The sequence below is a fragment of the Delphinus delphis genome, chromosome 11, assembly GCF_949987515.2.
Source record: "Delphinus delphis chromosome 11, mDelDel1.2, whole genome shotgun sequence".
In the NCBI taxonomy this organism is placed as follows: domain Eukaryota; kingdom Metazoa; phylum Chordata; class Mammalia; order Artiodactyla; family Delphinidae; genus Delphinus; species Delphinus delphis.
In genome coordinates this window covers 64,647,808-64,671,083 of record NC_082693.1, presented here as the reverse complement: position 1 = coordinate 64,671,083, position 23,276 = coordinate 64,647,808, and the positions used below count along the sequence as shown (strand labels likewise).

The following is a 23,276-nucleotide window of genomic DNA, read 5'->3' as shown; positions in this document are numbered from 1 at the left end:
CTCCCCTCGCCCTCCTTCTTTAGCCCCCAGGACCAGTGCAGCGTTGGGGCCGGGGGGCTTGGAGGGCAGGGGATCAGCCTGGGAGCTCAGCAGGCTCCCTATGCCCGAGTGGGTGGGTCAAATGCCCTCTGCTCCTCTCCAGCTTCTACTGGAGGGCCCCTCCCACCTGCCTCTCCTGATCTCCCCGGCCTCAGGGGCACCAATCTTGTCTGGCCTCCACTTCTCCTCCCCCCTCAGTCCCCCCACCTCCTACCAGTTCACTTGGGGGTTCCTCTCGTCTCCTTGGGCATCAGGGTCCCCCACCAGCGGCCGGCAGGCGCCCTAGTTGTGGGGAGATGCTAACTCGGTGTCTTCCCACACTGCCAGCTTGACTCCGCCCCCCCCCACCGCTACTCTTGATAGAGTAGTCTGATCATTTCCTTTTTTAAAGCTTTATATCTGTTTAATAACCTGAAATTTAATTTATGTGAGATAATTAAAAGTGAGAGAATCCTTTCATCTTTATTACATTTAGTCTTTGAAGAATATGTCTACATAATAGAAAGAAATATGGGCTTTTATTATATATAATTTCAAGAAAGGAAGATTTATTTTTCTTGTCAGCTGTTACAAATCCCCTCAAGCGCGCGCACACACACACACACACACACACACACACACTTTTATTTAACATTGGTGAATTAGATTAAGGCCATCTGCTTTCTCACCTTGTTACCTGGTCCATGATTATCATAATATTGAATTTAGAAAACCACCTAAGAAATGGTCCACAGTGGCGTATGCTCCACTTGGGAGGCACAGGCAAGAATCCCAACAGCTCAAGGTAAATCATGGCAACAATTCTATGACAACCACTTTATAGAAGAAACATTTTCCACTCTCTGGAAGGCTGTACTTCCTCTTATTTTGAGGAGGGTAACTTCTTGTCATCTGCCTTTTCAGGGTGGAGATCACATAGCAGTAACTCTTCAGTTCATCTCCTTATCTAAGAGCCAGAGGACAGCGGCCTGTTTGTCTTCTCATAGTTTCATAAAACACTATGCAGTGGACTCTGAATCTTGCTGAGAATTTCAGTGTCACCTTACTGTGTAAGAGTAGATATTTTGGGTGTGCTACATGCTGACCACGTATGTGATCACACTACATCGTGACAGGTGCCAAAGAAAATTTCCGGTTTCTCCAAAGATGTTGTTAATATCACCCGGCAGTCATTGATCCTATCCCTCTTTTCCACTTCTCAGTCGTTGGACTGGACTTTTTTTTCCCCCCAAGGCCAAAAAACATTTATATACATATGTATACAAAAAATATATATACACATATATATATAAGTATAGAATTTTTTTTATATTGTAGTATAGCCGGTTAACAATGTTGTGATAGTTACAGGTGCAGAGCAAAGCGACTCAGCCATCCGTATCATGTATCCATTCTCCCTGGACTGGGGTTTCGATTTCTTACTTTGTCCTAAAGTAAGATAATAAGAACTGTATAGATAGTGTATAATAAGTAGGCACCCCTAGTCTCATTAGATAACAGGATAGGCCACTCAGTTTAAAAAAACAAGCCCGGTAAAATTTCAGATAAATGGGCTTTTCATTTCATTGGTCATGTCAATGTAGAATTTCTTTAATTTTATAATACAAAGTGATAATTTGCTTAACAGATGAGAAAAGTGACTATGTGAACTTATTCTTTCAATAAAAGCTTTTAAAAATATGCATTTACATAGGCAGTAAGAAAATAAAGAGGACACTAGACTTGCAGGCATGGAATCAGAAGTTGTTTTCCTTTAATGCTGAGTTATGCTGACAGTTATCCCTGATAAAAATAAATGGGCCATGTAACAGGAATAATCAGTGGCTGAGAAACATTCTTTGCATCAATCTGAATTCATAGCATTTACCTGATTGAGGGTAGGTAGTAATGAAGCAGTTCAGCCTAATTAAAACTTTCTGAGCATTTTTCCCCCTTCAAAAGTTAGATTTTTATAGGATTTAATTTGCAGGATATGGAAATACAAAGGCAGATTTTTGTCATGCCTAAGGGCTGGTTAATAATGCATTCGGATTCAAATCATCTTCCACATTGATAAAACTGACCTACTTTTTCTTTCAGAGAGAAAACGTCTTATGAAATATTTTCACATAAAAAATGTTGCATTTTGGTGTCTTTCTTCTTACATTCTATAATTAAACCTGGCATATCACTCCCAAAAGTTAAATGAAGTTCAGTTCTTTTTCAGGTCTGGGCTTTTTAATGAGTTAGCATCTCTGCTGCCTGAGACAAGTGGCATTCCCTGCTTTGCGTGCCAGAGAATTTTTCTGACAGTAGTAATAATGATGCAGATGTTTTTCTTTGTGGGAATCTTCCAACAATATCCCTAATGAAAACACATGCCTACTTCCTGGCAAATAAAAAAAAATCATTTTTCAAAACAAAAAAATTCAAAGGCCTTCATCCTAAAACGGCAAATATAAACAGTCCGTTATTTTTTTCACATCATTTTTGCTGTGTTCTGTTGTAGCAATAAAGTGATTTTCTTAAACTTTTCTTTCTGGTCTTGATATGGAACCAACTTTTACAAAATCTCATATAGATTCCAAGTAGAGTGGGGATATTTAGAGCCGTAAGGTTATAATTAGATCATAGGGGTCAAGTTTGGGAATTGACTATTGAAATTGATTTGCCATGCCATCTTGAACCTCATGTCTAGCTCATTTGGTTTCAACAAAGAAATAAATACAGTTGCTCTTAGTATTATGCCCTTAAACTTATGAGTGTAACTTTGTCTGTAGATATGGAAATAATGAAAGGTCTGTGTAAATAATCTTAAATCATTTTTTTAGAAAATTGAGGTATAATTGACATGTAATTTGACAAATCTTTTTTATTTTAAAAATGTGAAATTTTGCAAAAATGCAGATGAGGTTTTTCTAAAATAAAATCTAGATATATTTTGGGGTTTAAGTGAATGTTTGCGGCTGCCCTATCCTCAAAGGAATATTTTAATGTGTTTTCCCCCGAAAAAGAGCCTTTCATCAGTTAGCTTTTAAAAAAGAATTTCCAGTTCAGTGCACAAGAGGTGTCCTTACCCTATTCTTTGTTAAAAATGATATTAACAAGACTGAACATGAGGTATATCCTCTTAACAGATTTTTAAGTTTGCAATACAGTATTGTTGATTCTAGGCACAGTGTTGTACAGCAGAACTCTAGAATTTATTCATCTTGCTTAATTGAAATTTTATGCCCATTGTTTAGTAATTCCCCATTTTCCCATCCCTCCCCCCACCCCCTGCCACTTGGCAACCACCTTTCCACTCATTGATTCTATTAATTTGATTTAAATACCTCCTGTAAGTGAAATCATAGAGTATTTGTCTTTCTGTGGCAGGCTTATTTCACTTAGCGTAAACAAAAGACAAAAGTGTTGGTTGAGGTGGAGAAATTGGAATCCTTACACACTGTTGGTGGGTTGGTGGGAATGCAAAATGGTGCACCTGCTATGGAAAACAGTATGGAGGGTCCTCAAAAAATTAGAAATAGAACTACCATATGATCCAGCAGCCCCTGTTCTGGGTATTTATCCAAAAGAATTGAAATCAGGATCTTGAAGCGATATTAGCACTTACCCTATTCCTAGGCATTATGCGTGCCTGCAATCATGACAGCTTTATTCCTGACCCACACCCCCAGATGGGGTTCAGGATGGATGAGGACCAGAGATGTCTGTTGTACCCATTGCTTGGTCATTAAAACAAAATAGTGTTTTACATTTACTTGTCTGTGTTAGGAGGACTATGTCAAAATGCCACATCAGATGGGCCACATCAAAATATTCTCATTTTCCACACTTATTTACCACCAGGGGAGTTATTGTGAGCCTCCTTTCTCCCTTCTTGGGTGACTGAGCAATCATAGTCATTAGGACATATAAGTAAACAACTCATCAGAATAGAATGGGAAGGGACCTGAGCAATCTGGATAATTCAGGCCAAATGAATCTGCCATCAGTAGCAGCTTGGTTAAGTTTGTGTGCACCTATGGGTAGGTGCTGTCCACTGTTCCTAAGGGCGAGAAGGCTGTGATGTACCTTTCAGAGAGAATGCTCTTGCTAGATTAACTTTTGTTCAGGCATGAGTTATAGTGCTGTTGGCCTTGAGTTCAATGTTAATTATCAACAATATATATTGAATAAAGTGTCTTTAAACAAAAAGTCACATAAAACAAGCTAATAAATTCATCAATTGATGGAGATGTAACCAGAGGCTCATAGGATCCCAATTCTGAATTTTCCATAGGAGCAGTGGTCCAGTATTTGCTAGTTCAATGTTTGCAGAGACTTTATAGACCATAACTATTGCAACTAACAAGAGTCAGCGGTGGTGTTCATATTCAATATAGTCAATTCAAGAAGAGAAATGAGGCCTAGGAATGCAGGTGTATAATATAAAGGATCATAATTCATAATTTTCCAGGATACCTAAACATGTGAAACATGATGAAACTATTTTTATAGGTTTCCCAGAGATTACCAAAATGTGCCTCACTGTAGGGTTAGTGTACGCTGAAGGATTTGGTCATAACTGAGACAGTTAAAACTTCTGCCATCTGATAACTTATTTGAGAAAGGACCAAATCTTCTGCTTCTCTATTTTGAAGACTACTTGAAGGCTGCACAGCTACTATCTAAAAAAGTCTTTAAGTGGTGAGTTAGCACATGTTTTAAAAACACTTTCTAAATAGTAGGAGGAACTATGGAACCTTTGGAAAATTTAAGTGATGATGCAATCATTTGGTATTAAAACCCAGACCAGAAGTCAGGATTCTTTTTTACTCATTTTCAGCATGTATCTGCAACCGCTTCCACTCTGAAGCTTCATTTATTAAACAAGCTTTTTTGGTACTGACTTAATTTCAGAAATAATCTGTTAGTAATTTTCACTATTTAATTGTTATAGAAAAATTTATCTATAGCAAGCATTGCTTCCTGTAGTAAGTATAAAAGATCTTTATTTCTGTGTACCACATAAATTGGCAGAAAACCAGATAGGGAATTACTAGAATTATAATTTGTTAATATCTTCTCTTCTTATTGAACTGTCTATAACTCAGTTTTAACTTCATTTAACTTTCAAGTAATCAAAATAGAAAGAAAAAAAGCAAAGCAAAACAAAAATAATTAGTAGATTATGAAATAAGTCACACAATCTGATTTTTTTTTTTTTTGCATTAGGAGTGAAATTCTGTGGTTCAAAAATCATATGTCTATCTCCAATAGGATTTTTTCTAATTCACATTTTCTTATGAAAATCAGGAGGACCCACTACTTAACATGTCTGTGCCACTAGGATTCTGATGAGTAATGCTTATAGATACAATTCGTTTTTGTGTTTTAATGATCTGGCTCTGATCTAATTGGTAAAATACTGAGTTAAATTATATAGTGTATACTTTCATGCTCAGGAGTTAAAGAAAATCAGGACAAGTCTAATATGAATTTGGCAGTGAATATCCCAAAGTTGATCAGGAAATAATTATAAATAGTCCGTTTCTCTTTTCTATCGATCCCATCCCTTTCATTTTTTATCAGACTTCTAGTTACCAGTAAAAGGGCCTATATTTTCTTGAGTCTATCTGAACAGAAGCAAGAAGAGGTAGGAATCACTAAGTATGAAGTATATAGGCTATAGTAAAAAGGGTAATTGATAAACTCTGTCTTTTGGACAGATGATATATACATGGAGCGCCTTTCATTTTTCAGTCATTTTTTCATAAATACATTTGGCACATTTATAAGATTAAATATGATAGCACCATTAAAATAATGTAGAAGACTAATACATGGCAAAAATATTCCCAGCATTTTAAGTGAAAAATCAGATTATAAAAGGTATGTAATGACTGACTTGATATTGATTTCTTAAAATCAGTAAGTAAAGCAGACTAGAAATAAATCCCCCAAAATGTTAACAGTGGTTATATCCTGGTACGGAATTATAACTGATTCTAATTTCTTGCTTGTACAGTTGTACAAATTTTCTATAGTATATATCGATTACTTTTACTGTCAAATCACTTTTGAAAATTTTATTTCTTTGTATTCCCTCTCTCCTGAATATATTTTATTTGACAAGGCCTATATATGAGTTATATAAATTCAAATAGATGCCTTGGCTCTATAGGTTAAATATAATACTAAGGCTTAGCTTATAAATTACATAAAAAGATGTTGGAACCCCTCAAGACCCTCACATCTTCTCACTCTAAATTTCACCCAAAGGATAACATATACATAAAGGACTTCATTTGCCAACTAAATAGATAACTCACAAATTATATCTTACAGCCCATATACTTCTAATATTCAGTCCTACATATCTAGCTGTCTACTGAACATTTCTTGGAGATCACACAGTGACTCAAACTCATTATCCTGCATCCCTGCCCATGCCAGCAAACTAGACCCCTTTCCATCTTTTCTCACCCAGAGGCTTCCAGCACCAAATTCTGTTCAGTTTACTCCTTAATCATATTCACCATTCTACTCTGAATTATATCCAGCATCTCTTGGTTGCCAAACTATAATAGTTTCCTTTTCAACCATGATCCATTTATGATGTCCTAAATATTGCACAGAACATAATTTAACTAAAAATTTTTCATCATTTATCTGAAACTCCAGTCTAACTGTACATCCTGTATTTTTACTGTTACCTCTGGCAACTTTATTAGCTGTAATAATTTTATCTCAATCAACTGAATAATCAAGTTGATTTTTACTGAGTTAAAGTTTTTCTTTACTATTCATTTGATTAGCTGATATGACTCATATGACACTGACAATATACTCCTAATTATCCAAAATGATTAGTTCATTTTCCTGATAAATACCTATTTTAAGAAGCAGAAATTGATTTTACAACTCTTGCAAACTTTTAAGTATGCAGGTAAATTTCAACCCTGCTGAGCCAATATCCTAGAACTTTGGAATCCTTCATGAGATTTCACATTGTCTTAATCCAATCAGAAAAAAAGGAGACAGATTTTAAGCCCCAAACTTTGTTTGAATTTTACCCAAAGTAAGCAAATAGAGATAATCCAGCCCCTTTGAATGGTGCTATACTAATTGGAAATGACATCTTTCCAAAATTTTGCTCAGGCGTTTCCTGTCACAGGGGACTCCTGCTGTGTAACAACGACAGGACAGGAACAGCTGCCTTAAGGGAATTCTTTTTTAGACAACCATAAGGAAAGAGATTTCTCCCTGGTGGCTTGGCCACCTGCCACGTGGACCCTGTGGAAATCATCCATTATTTGTGATCTCATTTTTTCCTTGCAGTTATTAAATAATTTGTACAAAGTATTTGTACTACCTTATGAAAGTTAATGTGTGTTAAGAACCCACTAGGAAATATAAACCAATTATAAAAATAAGTAGAGAAATTAATGGTTAATGGCATAGTTTTAAAAATTATAGTCATTCTTCAGTTTTATAGTTTGACAACTAATGCTTCTGCTTTTATATAACAGAATAATTATAATTAGTTGTAAAACTCTACAGAGTATTTTCTGTTCCCTTTGGAAAATGTAAGTATATGGCAGAATCATTTTAATTCACTTACAACAAATGATATAACTAACTTTTGGAAATTTTAAAATTGATGGCGATTCTGAAGACTGTGATATGTAACATACCAACAGTCCTGATGCCTCTCTACTGAGTTCCTACAGAACTAAAAGAAGAAGAAGAAAAAAGAAAGGATGTGCCATCCATTTACTGTCAGGCATGAAGGGGCATTTAATCCTCTTTGGGAAGTGATCCCAGGTTATCCTCCTTGAGGATCCTCTCATCCCTGCCACATCATTTGGGAAGCAGAGTTCTGGAGAACTTTCTTAGTGTGCCCTTCTCATTAGAATTAACCTATAACAGCATTTTAGAAAAAGTTCCTGTCCCTTTATAACTTGGCTAGGAAGATGAGTAGATATTGAAAGACATCAATTTGTCCAAAACGTTCCTTATCTTCATCTCTATCTAAGCATTGGTGATCACTTGCAATTTGAGACCATATTTTCCTTCAGTCTAGTAATACCTTTTTCATAAATTCACTTTAACACACGAGTTAGGTCACAAATGATGGACCATTTCAATTCAGCTTTTCTACTGCTGTAGTCTGCTTAGTGCCCTTTAAAGCAGATCACAAATGGCATGTATCACATTGCAGCAGAAAGTCTGAGTTATGGAGTCTCATGTGTGGACTGTGAGAGGTAGACTTGAGATTTCAGTGCTGTTAAGATGTTATCATAGCCAGTGGTCCAGGAGTACTCAGATCCTGTCCTGCATTCTGTCGTTCTTCTCAAGGAGTTACCAACCAAGGAAGCAACGTGAAAGGCCCATAACCAAATAGGAAACAAACGACCACTTTGTTATTAGCATGGAAAGCACCCAAATCCTCTCTAGTACGGCTCTTTCTGGTAAAATATAGATTGGAGAATGAAGTTTGGGTCCTTACATCTAAATGAATCCTCCTTTTTCTCCAGTCTGAATCTGAGATGTCAGGTTTGGCTTAAGGAGGTATTATAGAATAGAAAACGAGAGCAACAGCTACATCTCCTCCAAGCAGGCAACTCCTACCTGAATTCTTGTGACATGGGTGCAGAAAGAGTAGAAGATGGGTCTTGTGGCTCCTAACCCTTTTAGAGACACTGTCAGTAACCCTGGTAAAACCATGGCTTAATACGGTTCTTGGGTGCTGACCAATCATGTGAGCAGATAGGTCTTCCTTCTCTGGGGATATTGAGGCAATAAGTAAGCAGATGTACAGAGGCCCACACTTGAAAGAGAGGGGTCAGAAATGTTTAGTTACCCCAAATGTCACATATTTTTCAATCTTCAAATTCAGTGATTTTTGTTTTTGTTTTTGATTGTAGGTAATGCCACCATTTCTGGCAAGAATGTCAGTCGACATATTGATTTTACCAGTAATATTGTCAAATGTCTGTTTTAATGACTGAACTCTCTTTTTTAAAATTATTTTTATTTTTTTATAAATTTTTGGCTGTGTTGGGTCTTTGTTGCTGTGCACAGGCTTTCTCTAGTTGCGTTGAGCAGGGGCTACTCTTTGTTATGGTGCGCAGGCCTCTCATTGCAGTGGCTTCTCTTGTGGAGCACAGGCTCTAGGCATGCGGGTTTTAGTAGTTGTGTCACGTGGGCTCAGTAGTTGTGGCTCGCGGGTTCTAGGTGTGTGGGCTTCAGTAGTGTGGCACACAGGCTTAGTTGCTCCACAGCATGTGGGTTCTTCCCAGACCAGGGCTCGAACCCGTGTCCCCTGCATTGGCAGGCAGATTCTTAACCACTGCACCACCAGGGAAGTCTCTGAACTCTCTTTTTAAATCATTTCAACCTAATAGAGATGTATTATCCTTTGCTTCTCTATACCTGTCAGTGTTTTTCTTGGCCAATGGGTGGCGTGTTCTCATCAAAGTTGATGGTCAAAGAGAGATGTAGAAAAAGACATTACCCAAGATATTTTATTCTTGGATTTTCACAGGATTGATTTGACTCTTGATGGTCTTAGTGTAGTAGACATGAATTGTAACCAGTGTGTACCATTTTATTTTCTTTTCAAAAAATGGTTGGTTCTAGACATTAAATTTTATACCCTAAATTTTGTAGTTTATAGGAATTCTAACACTGTGATTTTAAATGGAACATTTCCACAGTTAGAAAAGCATATGGAAACAATATAGATACATGGATTGCTATAGATTTAAACGTATAACATTTAATTATAGCTGCCATTTTTCCAAAATGGAAGAAAAAGTTCAAGGCAAAAATTAGATATTTTTTGAATATCTCTTCCTTAATAGATGAGCCAATTTTCAATTGGTCTGGAACTATTTCTACAAAGCCTCCTAAAATAAGTAGACCATGTGTTTGGTGACGAAATCTCTATTTCTGTTTTATTCTAGTCACATCGAGTACAGTATGCACATTCACATCAGGGCACTCGATTTCTGCATGCGTGGACTCCACTAAATGCACTTAAATTTAGAGCCACATATTTATTTTAGATACCTCCCTTGGCCTAAAATTTGCTTTCAGAAAAACTGCCAAGTTTTTATTATAAATACACTGTGGCTTAATATTGTGAATGTTGTCCAACTACCCAGGTGGCCTCTAATTATATAAGGACATGAGGGGGCTCAGTCTTCACTTTTAGTGTTATGAAAATATTTAAGTATTTTAAAATCAAAGTCTACATCAAATAACTTTATTCAACTCTTATCTCAGTTTCCAAATCTGAAAAATCAAGGAATCCATTAAAAAAATTATAGATAGCTATAGATATAAATATCAGTCTTAATACTTACATTGCTTTTTTTCTTATTAAAAAAGTACATTCTTGCTTGCTTTTTAATAAAAACCTACATATAAGAAGCTTTGATTAATATTATAATGTGGTAGGATTTGGACCATGTAATTTTCTCATTTAGACTTTCTCATTCATTTTCTCTAATCTGATCATATGTCTTTCTACTATTTTCCCTCTTGAGGTAACTTGGTTTAATGCCATTTTCATTTTTCACAATGTTGCTGAAAAATTTATTTCTTTTTTCCAGTCATTGATATAGAGAAGTTTATTTAATCTTGATTATAATTCTATTGACATTTTAGTAGCTAGCCCATCTATAATAAGACACTTTGAAAGAGATATTACCATCCGTTAAAGTATATGTTGCTTTCCACACTGATAAACTTTGAGGAATGGGGGCTAATGTTATCTTTTTATTATATTAAATACTTTCTTAAATATCTGTAGGTTTTTTGTGTTTTAAGGTCTTTATTTTAGGTTTCCAAAATAACAATTAAGTTTCTGAATATTTTCATCTCTTAAGAAATATTTTCTGCTTTTTTAAAAGTCAGGTTTATTGAAGTATAATTGCCATCGAGTAATATTTCCCCTTGTCAATGTACAGTTTCAGAATTTTAGTAATCCCATACAATCATGTTAACCATAACCTTTATCAAGATATTCGAACAGTTCCAACACTCCGCAGATTTTCTCATACCTGGAGGTCAATTCATCCCACCCCCAGCTTCTGACAACCTTTGATCTGTTTTCTGTCCTTATTATTTTGCCTTTTCCTGAGTATCATGTAAATGACATCTATAGAGTCTGGCTTCTTTCACTTAGCAACGTGCATTTGAAATTCATCCACGTTGATGCATGTATGAGTAGTTTGTTCCTTTTCATTGCCTAGCAGTATTCCATTGTATGGATGTGCTTCCATTTGATATTCATCCACAGTTGAAGCCTATTGAGTTTTTTCCAGTTTGTGGTGATTATGAATAAAGTGTGCTTGTATCTAATTTTTGTATGAATATACATTTTTTATTTATCTTGGATAAATAGCTAAATGTAGATAAGTGAATCTTACAAGTTTAGGTTTAAATCTGTGGAAGACTATTAATTTGTTTTCTCAAGTGGATGTGCCATTTTCTATTACCACAAGAGTTTTGAGGTTCAACATTCTTCCACATACTAGGTATTGTCGGGATTTTTAAAAATCTAGATATTCTAATAAGCGTGTACATGTGTCTAATTATGATTTTAATTTGAATTTCCCAGCAACTAATGATGTTGATTATCTTTTCATATTTGCCACCCATACACCTTTCTTGATGACATGCCTGTTCAGATACTTTACCCAATTTTTAATTGGGTTGTTTTCTTGTTATTGACTTTTGAAAACTCTTTCTATATTCTGGATAGAAGGCCATCATCAGCTATGTGTTTTGCAAATATTTCCTCTTAGTCAGCTTGTCTTTTCATATTCCTAACAGTGTTTTTCCAAGAGTTAGTTTCTGCATCTTTTTTTTACTGTGACTTTAGTCTATCCTCTCTTAGTTTCTAAACCCTCATATTAACAAATTTGCTTTGACTTCTAATGAAAAAATTGTAACTTTTGGAATTGGAAGAGGCTAGAAGAAAACAGGCTCTAAATATAGCATAGTTCTGTATAACATTTACTTGAGTAATGTAGCAATGAGGAATTCTCTTGGCTGAAAGTAGCAGAAAATCCAACTTCAGTGGCTGAAACAAATAGACTGTTTTTCTTCATTACAATTAGTTGAGAGTAGGCAGCTGCTCACAGGGATTCAGGAGCTCCAAGTGATCAGAGCTGATGTCTATGTGTTTCCCTGGCCTTTCTCTTGCAGTTACAGGTTGCTACTACAGCTGATACTATCCACAATCAGGATGAGAAATAGAGGTGGGGAAACAGACAGTGTTTATACCAAAACAGCAACACTTTCATAGAAGCCTCTCATCTACTTCCAGTTGAATTCTCGCTGGACAGAACTGGGTCATGTGACCAGGCAGTGCTGGGAGGAGGGAGTGGAAAATGGGGGTGGGGTAAGGTGAGCCTAAGTAGTGTTTGCCTCACGCAGCGACTTTAAATAACATCAAAATACAAGAGTCAACACAGCTATCTGCAAGAGCGGAAGACAGAACAATCAGAATCTAGTTTTGAACTCAAAGTTTTTTCCACACTTCTCACCAAGCAGCTAAATTCTAAAGGCATTGTTCCAATCAAATCTCAGACACGCATATAATAGTAATAATAGAAATATAGCAGCTATTATAATAAAAGTATAAGAATAACAGGTTATGGTTCATGAAGCCACATACTTTGTCTTCTTTGGCTGACTCTTGAAGGTAGCATTTTACATAGTAGAAAACTAAGGTGCACAGATAGTAGGCCCCTTAAAGTCACATAGAAAAGGAGTAAAGGGCAAGAAACTGATGATATAGATTTGTCATCCCTTTCCTACATCTCTGTACCAATCAGGGTTTTCAAGATCAAGAAGAATGATTCAGTGTAAAGTTTATATTGTGATATTGTCTACATAGTCTATGATAAATGAGAGCTAAGAAGCAAGAATCCTCTTGCATTTGAATTTTAGCTGTTTGTTTTAACTCTAACTGGGAATTCTGTTGTAAATTTGGTCCACAAGAGAAGCTTTTATGACATTTGTACTTGATATTCTCCCAGTGACAAACTTTCCATCCAGAAAAGATAGGCTATCTGCTTTTTAATATAAAGAAAAGTAAAATTTAAACTATTCACTTAAAATATTTTAAAACACTCCTTCTATAATGAACATTAACACTAATTCAAAGTTTTAGAAACAGCCAATATATTTTTTTTCATATTTTGGCCCAGGTGCCTAACCTACTGACTAGAATAGCTTGTAAGTAAATATTAGTTGAATGAATGAATAAATGGATCTTTTTGAACCAACTCACCACAATTCCACTGCCTTTATTGAATTGATCTGTATTTGTAAATTTTCAATAGCTTAGAATAGCTTCTAAATATACAAAATGCTATTGAATTTGTGGGATTTATTCAAGGTTAGGAAATTATTGACTAAGATGTAAACTAAAACTCTATACAAGAGTTTTTATAAATTATTTGACTTTCACTAGGAATTAAACCCATAATATCCAATAGAATGTGCTTAGAAATGCTGTAGGTAAGGTTGCCAGACATTTGGGGACCCAAAAGATTCAGAGGACCATAAGCCCCATGCACTGTCCCTTGAAGAAGCTCATACAACCATTTTCTGTTTTCCCTTCAGAAACTTTATCAGGGTATCTGGGAAATACTTTAGCTTTCCATAACACCTTTCTTCAAAATTTTATACTTTTACAATTGTCCTTGAAAAGTAAGATAGGCAGGGATAGGTTTTGCCTCTTAGGAAGTAAAAAGCTAAGAAACGTTCCTAAGATGACATAGCTAATGGAAGTAGAATTAATATCTCCAAGTTTTGACTTGACTCTATAACTAGACCATGACCTTTTTAGCTCACTTTTGAAAACCAAGTATCAGAATCTATTGTATTTTATAGGAAAAAAGACTGACGATAACACTGGATTTATTTCACTTAATCTTAGTATGTTATAACCAGAAAAGAGGATTGAAATGCTATTTCACTTTCATTTGGAGTTGGTGCATTTGTTGGTTTCAGAATCGTATTGTTGATTGGCAGCCACCACTTGTATAGGTGGTAGACACCATATAAAACCCAGAAACTTTTATGCAAAATATAAGTACTTGTGACATCTGCACATCTGTTTCAACACATGCTGCCAAAATAGTAGTGGTCCGATGTTGTCTCAATATAAGAAAACCTGATGTGGTTAAAAGAGGAAACATTTGGGAGGCAACTGGATATCAATTTCTGTACCAAATTGGCCACTAACTAGCTGTGCAGTTGTGGTTTTGTTATCATCTCCATGGCTGTTTTCTTGTGTGTAGAATGCCTGAATCACAAGTTGTGAGAATTAAATGAACTCATAAATATAAAACGCTTAGCACTACTCTTGGCCTACAGCAAGTCCTTGTTAAATGTGCACCAGAATCATATTTGACTCCAAAAATTATTTACTGAACATTTACGAGACCCTTCTCTCAGTGCGATACAAGTGTTGTTTTATAGCTCACTAATTATTACACATCAAAAGAAAATATATAGCTTGATTCATTAGTTCAGGGTTTTACAATCTCAGCATCATTGACATTTTGGCAGATAATTCATTATTGTGGGGAGCTGCCTTGAGCATTGTAGGGTGTTTAGCAGCATCCCGGCTACTGGGCATGTCGACTACTAGATGCCATCAGCACCATCCCTCTCCCCATTTGTGACAACCCAAAATGTCTCCAGACATTGCCCAGTGTCTCCTGGAGGAGGGGGCAAAATTCCCCTAGTTGAGAACTACAGTCTTTGATCAGTTCTTTCTAAAAGTGTTCATAGACTCCTAGTCCTAGAGGATTCTTCCTCAAAGATCCCAGGGTCAAATACATTGGGAAACATTAAATAATAATGATAATAGTAATGATAATAACTAATTTTTTATGCACTTACTACATCCTACAAACTGTTCTTATCTTATTGAATCTTCACAACAGACCTAGAAGTTAATTGATGCCTTAAGCACATTTTTCAAATGCAAAAATTGAGCCCCAGAGAAATGAAGTAACTGACAAAAATCATACAATTAATAAGTGGCCCAGGGTTTGTTTCCAAGTCATCTCCAGAGCCTGTGCAATTATCTATATATAGTACTACTTCTTGCATAGCACGTTTTTAAGTTCACAGTTCAAATTGGGGTGTTAAGGATAATTATTCTTAATTTGTATTTGCTTTATCTCAGGCTCTTACAAAATTAGTTTTTCTTCTGTGCTTCAGTTTTCCTCATTTTTATTTTTTATTGAAGTATAATTGACATATGTTAGTTTCAGATGTACAACATAGCAATTTAATATTTGTATACCTTGTGAAATAATCACTACAGTAAGTCTAGTTTAAATCTATAACCATGAATAGTTACAATTTTTTTTCCTTGTGATTAGAACTTTTATGATTTACTCTCTTAGTAACTTTCAAATATGCAATACAGTATTATTAACTGTAGTCACCATGCTGTCCACTGTATTCCCATGACTTATTTTGTAACTGAAGTTTGTACCTTTTTGCCCACTCCCAACTCCCCTCTCTGGCAACCACCAATCCATTTTCTGTATCTATGAGCTTGGTTTTATTTGTTTGTTTGTTTTGTTTTTTTTAGATTCCACATATAAGTGAGATCATGTGGTATTTATCTTTCTCTGTCTGACTTATTTCACTTCGCGTAATGCCTCCAAGATCCATCTACATTGTTATGAGTAACAAGATTTTACTCTTTATTTTTTTTTGGCTGACTAGTATACCATTGCATGTATATACCATATCTTCTTTATCTATTTATCCACTGATGTCCACTTAGGTTGTTTCCATACCTTGGCTCCCCTAAATAATGCTGCAGTGAACATGGGTGTGCATATATCTTTTCAAATTAGTGTTTTCATTTTCTTTGGATAAATACCCAGAAGTGAAATTACTGGATCATATGGTAGTTCTATTTTTAATTTTTTGAGGAACCTCCATAATGCTTTCCATAGTGGTGCACTAATTTACAACGGCACCAACAGTACATGAGGGTTTCCTTTTCTCCACATCCTCTCCAACACTTATTTCTTGTCTTTTTGGTAATAGCCATTCGGACAGGTATGAGGTGATATCTCATTATGGTTTTGATTTGCATCCCGTGATGGTTAGTGATGTTGAGCATATTTTCATGTGCCTCTTGGCCATCTGTATGTCTTCTCTGGAAAAATATTCAGATCCTCTACCCATTTTTATATTGGATTGTTTCATTTTTGTTTTTGCTGTTGGATGAGTTTTTCATATATTTTGGATATTAACCTCTTATCACATATATGATTTGCAAATGTTTTCGCCCATTGAGTAGGTCGCTTTTTCATTTTGTTGATGATTTCCCTTGCTGTGTAGAAGCTTTTTAACTTGATGTAGACCCATTTGTTTATTTTTGCTTTTGTTGTCTTTGCTTTTAGAGTCAGATCCAAAAAATAATCTTTAAGATTGATATCAAGGATCTACCACCTATGTGTTCTTCTAGGAGTTTTATGGTTTCAGGTCTAACATTCAAGTGTTTAATCCATTTTGAATTAATTTTTGTGTATGGTCCAAGATAATAGTTTAGTTTAATTCTTTTGCATGTGGCTGTCCAGTTTTCTCAACACCATTTATTGGAGAGACTGTCCTTTCCCTATTGTGTATTCTTGCTTCCTTTGTCATAAGTTAATTAACCATACATGTATGGGTTTATTTTTGGGCTCTCGATTCTGTCCTATTGATCTATGTGTCTGTTTTTATACCAATATCATACGGTTTTGATTACTACAGCTTTGTAATATAGTTGGAAAACAAGCAGTGTGATGCCTCCAGCTTTGTTCTCCTTTTTCAAGATTGCTTTGTCTATTCAGGTCTTTTGTGGTTCCATATAAATTTTAGGATTGTGTTCTATTTCTGTGAAATATGCCGTTGGAATTTTGTTAAGAATTGCATTGAATCTGTAGATTGTTCTAGGTGACATGATCATTTTAACAATATTAATTCTTCCAGTCCATGAGTACAGAATATCTTTTCATTTATTTGTGTCTTCAATTTCTTTCATCGACATCTTATTAGTTTTCAGTGTACAGGCCTTTCACCTCCTTGGTTAAAAAAAAGTAGTTTTTCTCTTAATCAATTGATGACAACCATTCCTCCTCCCCCAATTATTTGCTACGTGATTGTCCTCATAAACATCCTTGAATGCAAACAAACACGTCACTCCTCCGGAAAAGATGACCGCAATGACTCCAGACAAACTCAGTTGGCCAGGAGCCAAGGAGGGAGAAATTTACTCTGCTTGGGGAAGGTAGAGAATGTTTAACAGAGAAGACAATATTTGAATTAAGCCTTTAATGATTGTGTTAAACTTAGATAAATAAGAGTCTTCCTGATGGAAGGGCATTCCAAACAGAACATACAGCATGTGCAAAAGCCTGGGCAACTAAGAGGGTACGATATGTTTGGGTAATGCTCAGGGAGGAGAAAAGGAAGTAGGAAAACAAGACGAAAGAGGAGGCTGTGCTCTGCATTATTTTCACTAGCTTGACTTTTGTAAGAATTTGACTTTGCAACCTTTACTGTAAGGGCAGCAGACAGCCAAGAGCACAGCAGCAGTATGGTCAGGTAGGTACTTGATGTTGATAACTAAAGTCTATAGTGTTTTGGTGATAGAGAGACCCAATTAAGACACTAATTCCGTGCTTCGAGCAACAGATAATAAATAAGTTAGGATGGAGCAAACGGGTCAGATTTGAGAGAGTTTATTAACAAGAGAAACAGGCAAACAGGCTGGAGAAAATCCTCTTAAATGGGCTGTAAGAGCAAGTAAGTGGCATTTATTTGTGGAAGGACCATTTCTGTGAAACAAAACGATACACTTTCAAGGAAATAACATGGAAACATGTTTAGCAGTTATTTTGGTAACCTAAAGAATTTGCATGAACAGGTCCCAGTTCCACAAAATGGTCTTCTGGAAACTTCTCTCTTCCTGTTCAGATTTCCCACAGAAACTGAATACCCCAGTTATTTAGTGGAAACATAAGGATTAAAGGTGGATCCTCAGTAGTGCTCCTACCTTTCTACTCCAGACCACTTTGTCTTTCTCCTCCTAAATATGCTACCTGGGAAAGATGAATCAGCGTTAGTGGAGATTCAACCAAATATATTTGAGACATGAGCCAATAAAAAATGTTGGGAAATCAGTCCCAGACATTCAATGAATGGTTGTTGAATGGATGAATTAATCACATTTTGAATTCACCGTAATAATTTCTGACTTAAGAATATAAAATAAGATCAATAGAAAGGAAAAAATCTTCAATTAAAATTTTCCTGTTTCATCTTTCACTGATGTAGCTAATGGGTCACTCCTGAAAAATACTCCAGCATAATACCAAATGGACTTTCACCCCTGTGCCTTATGCAATAGATATTTACAAATTTATTATTTAAATCTTCAAAATGAGCATATAATCAAGCATATTTAATCGTGTTATTTTTTCAAAATATCTTCTTCAAACTATCCTTTAAAAGTCATCCTCTATACTTCAGTTTATTTAAAATTGAGCAATTTATTTTACTACTGATTTCCTAACCCCCCCCATCCCTGGTAGTTTAAAGGAAAGACAGTTTTTCTGTTATGTTTCAACAATTTGTATAGTTGTGTCTAGAATCATAATTAGTAATAATACCTGCTGTCTAAGGAGTACCTGCTGTGGATGGCGTTTTGAAAGTATTCTTTCAAAGAAAAATAACCATACTGGCCGGGACAACCCCCATCTTCTTGAGGTGCATTGGGCAAGCTGGCGGTGCTGGGGAGGGGAGATGTTGCGGTCGCTGTTAGTGACCCTGTGGCGCGTCTCTGTGGGACCGGGAACTTTAAGATAGCCAGAATGGCAGAAAATGGTGATAATGAAAAAATGGCTGCTCTGGAGGCCAAAATCTGTCATCAAATCGAGCATTATTTTGGTGACTTCAATTTTCCACGTGCCACATTTTTAAAGGAACAGATCAAACTGGGTGAAGGCTGGGTACCTTTGGAGATAATGATAAAATTTAATAGGTTAAACCATCTAACAACAGACTTTAATGTAATAGTAGAAGCATTGAGCAAATCAAAGGCAGAACTCATGCAAATAAGTGAAGCAGAACTCACGGAAATAAGTGAAGATAAACTAAAATTAGAAGATCTCCAAGCAAACCCTTCCCTGAAGTGACTGATGAGTATAAAGCTGATGTAAAAAACAGATCTGTTTATATTAAAGGCTTCCCAATTGATGCAACCCTTGATGACATAAAAGAATGGTTGGAAGATAAAGGTCAGGTACTAAATATTAAGATGAGAAGAACATTGCACAAAGTATTTAAGGGATCAATATTTGCTGTATTTGATACCATTGAATCTGCTAAGAAGTTTGTTGAGACCCCTGGCCAGAAGTACAAAGACCCAAAGACCTGCTAATACTTTTCAAGGACGACTACTTTACAGAGAAAAATGAAGAAAGCAAAATAAAATAGAAGCTAAATTATGAGCTAAACACGAGCAAGAAGAAAAACAAAAGTTAGCAGAAAATGCTGAAATGAAATCTCTAGAAGAAAAGATTGGCTGCTTCCTGAAATTCTCGGGGGACTTAGATGATCAGATGTGTAGAGAAGATTTGCATGTCCTTTTCTCAAATCATGGTGAAATAAAATGGATGGACTTTGTCAGAGGAGCCAAAGAGGAAATAATTCTGTTTAAAGAAAAAGCTATGGAAAGCAAAAGACGCAAATAATGGTAACCTACAATTAAGGAACAAAGAGGTCACCTGGGAAGTTCTAGAGAGATGTGGAAAAAGAAGCATTGAAAAAAATAGTAGAAGATCAACAAGAATCCCTAAACAAATAGAGTCAAAAGGTCGCAGGTTTAAAGGAAAAGGAAAGGGAAATAAAGCTGCCCAGATTGGGTCTGCTAAAGGAAAAGTACAGTTTCAGGGCAAGAAAACTAAATTTGATAGTGATGATGAACATGATGAAAATGGTGCATCTAGACCAGTAAAAAGAGCAAGAGAAGAAACAGACAAAGAACCTTCATCTAAACAACAGAAAACAGGGCTTCCCTGGTGGCGCAGTGGTTGAGAGTCTGTCTGCTGATGCAGGGGTCACGGGTTCGTGTCCTGGTCTGGGAAGATCCCACATGCCGCAGAGCGGCTGGGCCCGTGAGCCATGGCCGCTGAGCCTGCGCGTCTGGAGCCTGTGCTCCGCGACGGGAGAGGCCGCAACAGTTAGAGGCCCGCGTACCGCAAAAAAAAAAAAAAACAATACAACAGAAAACAGAAAATGGTGCCAAAGACCAGTAATTTAGTAAACACTTTTTATTCATTTTAATTTGATTTTAAGCTGCTTTTGTCTTTGGAGGCTTTAAACAGAAAACCGAATTAGGTCCACTTCAATGTCTACCTGTAAGAAAGGAAAATTTTTTTGTTGCTTAACTTGTCTTTTTGTTGTTGTTGTTGTTATCCAAACGAGTATGCTTTTATGTATAATTCTGTTCGTGTTCTTTCAGATTATTCAAATATCAAAAGAAACATTCTTCCACTAAATTGCCTTTGTAATATGAGAATGTGTTAGTACAAAGTAATAAACTGTATACTGCATAAAAAAAAAAAGAAACAACCATACTAAATAAATATTCTTTACCCATTTTTCAGATGGGCAAAAAGAGCATCAAAGTGGTAAAGTAGTTCAACCAAGACCTCATAGTTCCCCAATGGTATTATAAGGCTCAAACGTAGGTTCGTTAGTCAGCAAAACCTGTATGCTTTCTATGACATCATTCTGGGTCCAGATTTTACCCCCCATTTTTTCTATTTCATGTAAATGTTAACATGAACCCATAGTTGATATGTTGTTCTGTATTACTAATTCCAAGAATCTCTTACTTTGCTTGTCTTTGCTCCTGAATCTCTATAGTTATGAATTATGAATGTGTGTCAGTAACACATTCCAACTTGCATACCTTCCAACATTCAAGGAAAAGATATTGTAATCCCAGCTCTGTGGAATATTAACTTAGAAAACTATTTTTAAAGTGTTACCTAGATTCAAGAAATAACTATATACATTATTTTTATTACGTATTTGAGAGATAGAACTATAAATAATGGTAGAAATTTTTACCAACAGTGGTTTTTATAAAACCAAATATAAAAGTTTTATTACTTGATAAACATGGATAGCCAAATTAAAAAGTGAATAAAAGTGATTGCCCTCTCTTCTCTGCCCTAACCACCACCTGCCCGCTCCCCCCCCAAAAAAAATTGGAGGGATTTTTGGTCCAAATCATCAGGATAATTGATTCAAAGCTATTTCACTTTGTGATAGGGAACTTCTGCCTTACATTGAAAACTTATTGTCCTATCTGCAATGAAAGAATTGATATTCTTAATGTTCTTACACGTTCTTTTTTTATGTGAACATTTTAGGTGTATCAATATATGCATGAAACGATAACTGTTAATGGCTGTCCTGAATTCCGTGCCAGGGCCACAGCAAAGGTAAGACTTGAGTAACTTTAAAAATATACTTAACCCCAGTGATCTAGTAATTGATTGTGCGCGTGTGTGTTTCAGGTATTCTCGTGTGTACACTGTAAGAGAATTTAGACATCAGTGGCAGCCCAGAGTCTAGAACCAGTACTACTTCCCAGGTAAAAATCCTAATGGAAAATTGAACGTTTCTGCTGCTTCTGTAGCTTAAGAAAGGAGAATGATTTCATTAAACTCACTGAATGTTCATTTGGCACAAGCAAATCTGCTGGTTCATTGTATAAATACTTCTTGGTTTTCTGACACATTCCTCTGATCCAAAAGAACCTGTTCCCTACTCAACGCATGAAGATTTGTACAAGTCTAAAAGTTTGACTCAAGCTAGACATGACGAGAACTCACCTGATACCCACTGATGCAGAATTCTTCCATGTACTCAGCAGAGTAGCTGAATGAATATGATGTTGACCTAAAGGGAAGGTCTGTTACCTGTTTTGGTAGTGACCACATTTGCTCTTGAAAAACTCAAATCCAGAGATTGCAGAGACCTTCCGAATGAAAATGTTACAGCAGTAGGATCATGAAATTATCTGGGAAACAGACCATAGGAAATAATAGTTTTAAACTAAAATCACTAATGCAGTTCTTACTTTACAAGTACAGAAATGTTATAATAGATACACATTTGCTTTTTAAAAGCTTTTCTCTTTCTAATATGTGTAAGAAATAAGAACTGCTGAAAGTAATCAGAATTTTCCATTTAATTCTTTTGTGTTACATCACCGCTTGTTTGGTTTCTCTCCTGATTTTTTCAGTTTTCATTCTGTAACTGAACACTATAGATTTGTGATTTTTTTGGTTTTTGATTTTTTTAACCCAGGCAAAAAGAGGGTATTATTATCAATACATCATGCTTTGCTTGTACTGAAGTGGAACACACACAGAAAAATGATCCCTACATGGTTTAATTAAGGGGAAAGTGAATTATGTAGTGTTTTACCATTCTCATTTCTTATTCATGTAGAACAGCAGGATAGCAGCATAATGTTGCAATAGCACAATATTTTCTGGTTGTTTCTGGGCTGTCTGCATTGCATCCATGTCAGCCATTAAAATCTATGCATGACAGCAAGGTTTGCATGAGCAAATGCATGTAGCTGAAAGCAAGCCATTATTTCCATATCATTCACTATCTTTCAGTAAATGCAGACAGTAGCATAATGCTAAATTGATGTGATAATGCTGTGTGTGGAAAAGAATGTACAGTCGTTGGGAATCAATATTTTCACAGTGTTGAGTAAATCACTTTATAGTAGGTATCCAACCAACTGTGGTTAAGGCAGTTTACCAGAGGTGGAAAATAAGAAGCAGGCAGAAGAATCTTTTCTTGATAGAAACTATTTAAATCTTCTCTATGGAGGGGAGGGGGGTGAAAACTAATGGTAAGTTGTTTCCTTCAACTTATTTTTTAAATTAATATATATGAATTTTAAAATAAAGTTATATCCATATTAAATGATATTTTGTACATCTAGGTATAAAACCATGGAGTGCTCATTTTGCCTACGTTACTGCAGTAGTTGAAATATTAATGTAAAATATAGGGGAAAAAAACCTGTGCCAGATAAGAGGACCTCTCATAATAATATGGAATATTGATATGAAATAATTATAATCTGTTTGAATCTATTATTTTCTTTTAGCTTTTTTTTCTTTTAGGCA

The 23,276-nt window shown here is 35.7% G+C and overlaps 1 protein-coding gene and 1 pseudogene across 5 annotated transcripts in view; both read left to right on the top strand.

Moving 5' to 3' along the window:
* Nucleotides 1–23,276, top strand: part of LIN7A (lin-7 homolog A, crumbs cell polarity complex component) — a 399,161-nt gene that overhangs the window by 175,059 nt on the left and 200,826 nt on the right. For all 5 annotated transcript variants that reach the window (XM_060025314.1, XM_060025316.1, XM_060025318.1 and 2 more), the window contains one exon: nucleotides 21,492–21,563. In XM_060025314.1, coding sequence (XP_059881297.1) covers nucleotides 21,492–21,563 — 72 coding nt within the window. The remainder of the gene's footprint in view (nucleotides 1–21,491; nucleotides 21,564–23,276) is intronic.
* On the top strand, nucleotides 18,723–20,202 carry LOC132433258 (lupus La protein homolog pseudogene; annotated as a pseudogene).